Source organism: Chaetura pelagica, unplaced genomic scaffold (assembly GCF_000747805.2).
Source record: "Chaetura pelagica isolate M959 unplaced genomic scaffold, ChaPel_1.0 scaffold1407, whole genome shotgun sequence".
Taxonomy (NCBI): domain Eukaryota; kingdom Metazoa; phylum Chordata; class Aves; order Apodiformes; family Apodidae; genus Chaetura; species Chaetura pelagica.
Window position 1 is genome coordinate 205,292 of NW_009953954.1, and position 5,374 is coordinate 210,665.

General features: G+C 62.7%; 1 protein-coding gene across 1 annotated transcript in view; it reads left to right on the top strand.

Moving 5' to 3' along the window:
• The first annotated feature begins 3,268 nt into the window (after positions 1 to 3,268).
• Positions 3,269 to 5,374, top strand: part of PALM (paralemmin) — a 16,013-nt gene continuing 13,907 nt past the window's right edge. Inside the window, exons 1-3 of the mRNA XM_010001848.1 lie at positions 3,269 to 3,394; positions 4,414 to 4,494; positions 4,587 to 4,717. Of these exons, the coding sequence (XP_010000150.1) occupies positions 3,269 to 3,394; positions 4,414 to 4,494; positions 4,587 to 4,717 (338 nt within the window). The remainder of the gene's footprint in view (positions 3,395 to 4,413; positions 4,495 to 4,586; positions 4,718 to 5,374) is intronic.

Genomic DNA, 5,374 nt, shown 5'->3' on the forward strand with positions numbered 1-5,374 from the left:
GCTGCCGATGGGTGCAGGCCCCAGGCTGCTGTGGCCCCCTCCCTTCCCCTCCTCTATGCTACCAGTGAGGCCGTTCGATAGCAGCCTGGCTGCTAATGGCTTCGTGATGGAGCTTTGCAGGCGTGGGCCCCACCACAGCGTCACTCTGGGTCCGAGTCCTGGCACAGGAACGGGGGCATAAGCCAGTGCTGGTCTGTGCTGGTGGCACAGGCTCTGGGCCCTGCACCAGGACCTGTCTCCTCGGGTCATGCTGCCCGGTGCCAGTGTGGGGGTCCAGAGATGCCGCCCCCCCCTATGCAGGGCTCTGTCCCTGCCCTCCCCTGGGCTCGGAGCTGGAGGATGGAAGGAGAGCAGAGGTCAGGGAGTGGAGGAGCAGCGTGAAGCAGCTCTTCACACATTTGGATGAGCTAATGGGAAAAAGCAGAGGAAGGCAAATAAACATTATTGTTTCATGTCAGGCAGGGAGGAGACAAAAGGTCACGGGCTTCCCTTGTGATGGTAGGAAATGGCAGCATCAGCAGGGCTGGAAAGGGCTGGAGAGCCCATGGGAGCATGGGCACGTGTGAGCTCACACACGTGTGCAGATCCATCTGTGGGTCCCAGCACTGCAGGTGGGGCATCCCAGCGTGTGGCCCCCCACTCGTTTCAACCTCGTCCCCCACCCCACAGCCCATGGCTCTCCCTGCCATGTGGACACGGCTTGAGGAGCTGCCCTGGGACTGGCAGGCCTGGGATACACACACCTTGGACACCAGCTGGAAAAGCAGGAGCCTGTTACCCGGAGCTTGGGAGAGCCGGTGAAGTGAGGGGGGAGGAAGGTCTTGCTTGGGGTTTCCTTCCTGGGCTTGTGGTTCCTGAGGGGCTCATTTGCCCTGGGTTGGGTGGCCCTGGGGTGGCCTTTCCACCCCTCCCCAGCACTTGGGATGGCTCCAGATGTACCACTGGTGCAGCTGAACCCTTCAGAGAGGCTTGGCCCTGGGGTGCCAAGCCCCAGGCAGTTGTGTTCCCAGCCCCGGGGGGCCCCTCCACCCATGCTGTGCATCCCCCTCCCCGGGCTCCTGGTTGCCGTGGCGCCGTTGCCATGGTGCTGTTGCTGTGGTGCTGTTGCCAGGGTACCGCCTCTCGGAGCCATCCATCACTGGGCTGGGGGCTGGGGGCCGGGGGCCCCATCAGGACCCCCGGGAACAGGGCACAGTGGGACCAAGGCTGGCTGGGGGCATGGATCCCCTCTGCCGTGTTACCCTGTTCCCACTGGCAGGGACCTGGCTCCAGGGTTTTCTTTGCTCTGCCTCCCTCTCAACAAGGTCTGGCAGCAGTGGATGAGCCCCCTGGGGGGTTGCTGGGCTCTTCAGCAGGGCTGGGGTGCACAGGCTGCAGAGGCAGAGGGTGCAGCGACGGGCATCCAGTGGTTTTGTCTCTCTCTGGGCCAGGAAGATTCCTGGCGTTGAACCCGAGAATGTGGAGACTGTATCAAATAATGGAAAATAAAAGGGATGGAGGAGGAAGGAAAAGCAGAACAGAACGTTTCAGGAATGCTGTAAAAGTTTGGATCCACGGAATGGGGCAAGATCCAGGAGAGAAACAGGCCCTGGCCCAAAGACCTTTTGAGTCTGGAGTGCCAAGAGCTGGACTTGGCGGGGGGGAACCCATGGCCTGGGGCAGCCCCAGCCCTGACTCTGGGGTGCCAGCCTGGCCCCGTGGCTGCTCCAGCCCTGATTGGGTTTGTAATGATTGAATTCCCGGCTGGAGCCTGGCTGCAGGCTGCCAGGCAGGACACCCGGGTGGTGGGTGTGCGCCTGCGCCTGCAAAACAGCCACAGCCTCACCGCAAAAATAACGGCTGCAAACACGGCACCTTCCCGGTGTGTTATCCTGGCTGGGATTTTGCAGGTCTCTGGGACCCGGGGTGAGGGGAGGCCGGCGATGCGGAGCAGCTTGCAGATAATCGCTGCTGTGGAGTGGGAGGGGGTGGGGGTCCCATTGCCCCTGCACAGCCCATTCAGTTTGCTGCAGACCCCAGCTCCTGCTGTCATCTCCCCCGGGGCTCCTGCCAGGGCACAAGAGTGTGCGAGGACACACGTGCTGGCATGTGCAGACAGAGTCAGCCCCAGTCCATGGCACCAGGAGGTGCCATGGTGGAGAGCAGCAGCCCCTGCCCACCCTTGTGTGTAAAACTATCTTTGGAAAAAGCTCTTAATGATCTCCTGCCCCTGCTGCCCCCAGCCCGGAGCCACCAGCCGGCGTCCTTTGGGAGCAGGGGACAGAGGCCAGGGCTCAGCTCCATTCATTGGTGCCACATGAAGTCGGGGGTGACCTGGGGTGGCAGGTCCATGGCAGCGAGACCAGGGTGGGACTGGGCTTCTGGCACTTATCTTGGCTAACAGCTTTTCCTGTTGTGCCGGGGACATGGCAGTGCCCACCCGTCCCTGTCCCCCCATCCCTCTCTGTCCCCCCATCCCTCTATGTCCCATTGCCCCAAGCCACCCTGCATGGGCTGGGGCTGCTGGGGGATTTAACTGTGCCTTCAAAGCCTTCTGGCCCGGGTGTCCCCCTGCCCAGGGCAGCAGCGCTGGCAGCTCCGGGTGTGAGGGAGCAGCTGGAGGAAGCACTTGGCTGTGGGACTGGAGCCTAGAGCGGTGTCTCCACGCCAGAATCCCCTGCTGTCCCCTCGCAGGCTCTGCTGTCCCTTGCTCTGGGAGCAAGTGGCACTGATCCAATGCCTGACGACACCTCTGCGCCTCCCACCCCAATTACTGTCACAGCGAGGCACTTCGTTAGAGCTGTTTGGCAAGCAGCACAACCACAGCAGTTCGGGTTGTGGAGACTGGTGCTGGGACTGGGAGCACGAACCCCATCTGGGGCAGAAATGTGTGTGTCTGTGCATGCCCATGTGTCTGTGCACGTGTGTGTGCGTGTGCTTGCGTAAAGCCTGGAAAGGTCACTGTTTGGGAAAGGTGTCGGCAGCCAAGGAACGGGCTTGGAATGGAAAGTGTGAGCCAGGTCAAACCACAGGGGTGGCCAGAATTGTCCCACTCCAGGCCCTCTGTGGTCACCAGTTCCATCTGTGCCAGGAGGAGTATGCCCAGCCATAGCAGGTCACCCCTGGGCTGGGCATGAAGCCTATCCCAGGGCACTCAGGGGCTGGGGCATCCCTGGAGGAGCTCTGCAGGTGGGGGCACCCAGCTCTGGGACAGCAAGGGGCAGGGGGGAAAGCAGCTGGCAGGAGGGAAGTGTCTGTGCACGGTGTCCAGTTCCATGCTGGTGGCACCATGTCCCTGCTCAGCTGCAGCTTGTGCCTCTTCCAGCAGCATCCAGACTCCTTACACCTCTCCCCTCTCTCTGGCAGGGCTGTGGAGGCCAGCACCCTTCAGCAGGAGCGGCTGCAGGCCATCGCGGTGAGTCCCTTCCACAGGCTGAACCTGGAGCCACATTCCCATGTCCCCACATCTCCATGTCCCCATGTCCCTGTGCCATCATCCACAGCATGGTGCACCAGTGCAGGGGGCTTTGGCTCACGGAGCAGCTCCAGGGCTGCAGGCAGGGGCAGGATCCCCAGCCCTGGGCAGGGTGACCAGCAGCTGGACAAGGACCCTGAGAGCTGTGCCAGGACATCCTGCCCCATGGCAGCTCTTCCCGGGGACGTGCCATGGGCAGGGTGCAGGACCTGGCAGGGCTTGGCTGCGTTGCTGAAAACAGGGGCAGAGCTGGGAGGTTTAATTAATGAAGCAGTGGCTTGATGAGCCCCAAGTGAGAGGGAAATGAGTGATGATTCCCCCCTCTCTTTTCCCATGGAAAGGGATGGTGCAGGATCCATCCCTGCTTGCTATGGGCACTAGTAATTATATTAATTAGCGAGCAGGGGGGGCTGTGTGGGACAGCCCCCCTGGTGCAGAGCGGGGTGTGGGGCTGGTTTTAAACCCTGGAGCAGCTCCTGCTGCCGCTGATCGTTGCTGCACAAAGGGGAAATTGTTCTGGGGCAGGAGAAGGGAGCGGGTGACGCTGCCCAGGCTGGGCCTGAGCTGCTGAACTGACCTGGAGCAGCCCCAGGACCTGCGTTTGGGGGGGCTGGGGAGCAGCCGGGGGGGCTGGTTCCCCCGTGCTGGCAGCTGCTCAGCGGGGCCAGCCCAGGGGAAGGTGACACTGTGGAGAACGGTCACACCCTCTGTACCTCAGTTTCCCCAGTGAGGGCAGGGACATGACGTGGGACTGTGGAGCTCCCAGTGGGGCTGTCCCCAAGGCCACTGTCACAGACGGGCACAGCTCGTGTCTGTGGCCCCGTGGGAGCCTCCAGTCCCTGCTCCCCCCACTCAGAGGATATTGTCCTGGGTGGGAGGGAGGTGGCCCCACCACGACAGTCCCCAGCACTGACCCCCTCCCCATGCCAACCCCAGCTCTGCTGCTCTTGTCCCTTCAGGAGAAGCGGAAACGTCAGACAGAGATTGAGAACAAAAGGCGGCAGCTTGAGGATGACAGGCGGCAGCTCCAGCACCTCAAGGTGAGGGTCCCCTGGGACCCCTGGGCTGCCCTTGCTCCAGGGACCTCCTGGCTGCATGTCCTGGCAGGACTTGACCTCCCTCTGCCCCCCAGTCCAAGGCGCTGCGGGAGAGATGGCTGCTGGAGGGAGCCCCAGCCTCCGGCTCTGAGGAGGATGAGGCCATGAAGAAGCAGATGCAGGAGGATGAGTTGAAGACCAAGGAGTTGGAGGAAACCATCCAGAGGTAACGGGGACATGTGGGGCTGGGGTGTATTTGAAGGGCGCCTGAGTGTCCCCAGAGACCCCTGAGCAGATGGGAGCTGGGGAGGAGATGCTTCAGTTCCTGGCCAGCTCCCTTGTGCTAGGGCTGCCAAAGGCAAAGGGAGGGGAACTGGGGGCACCATGGAGGTGTCCCAGCAGCCTGGCCAGCAAGAATGCCATCAGTCATGGCTGTGCCGGTAATTGCCGAGCGCTGGAGCAGAGAGGGGTCAGGCACGAAGGGGCCTTTGTGTGGCTCTAATGGCGCGGTGCATTCCTGTGCTGGCGCCTGGCGGGGGGCAGCGAGGGGGGCTCTGCCGGGCAGAGCCGACCGGGGCCACCACTGACACCAGCATGGGCCCGTGGGACACACAGGAGCAGAGCGGTGATGGCTCAGTGTCCCTCCGTGCCACCAAGCCAGGGCACTGGCCAGTGCGTGGTGGGCCCAAGAGTCACTGCATGGGGACAGCAAAAGCTGGGGTGTCACCCCATGGGGTTGTTCCCAATGTGCACAGGGGGCCAAGGTCTGTCTGTCTGTCCCTGCATCTCACCAGCCTTGGGGCTGACTGGGGCCTCCTCTTGCCCCTGTGCTGTGTCACTGGCCCAAGGCTGCCTGCCCCTGTCTGCCCCTGCCTGCAGCACA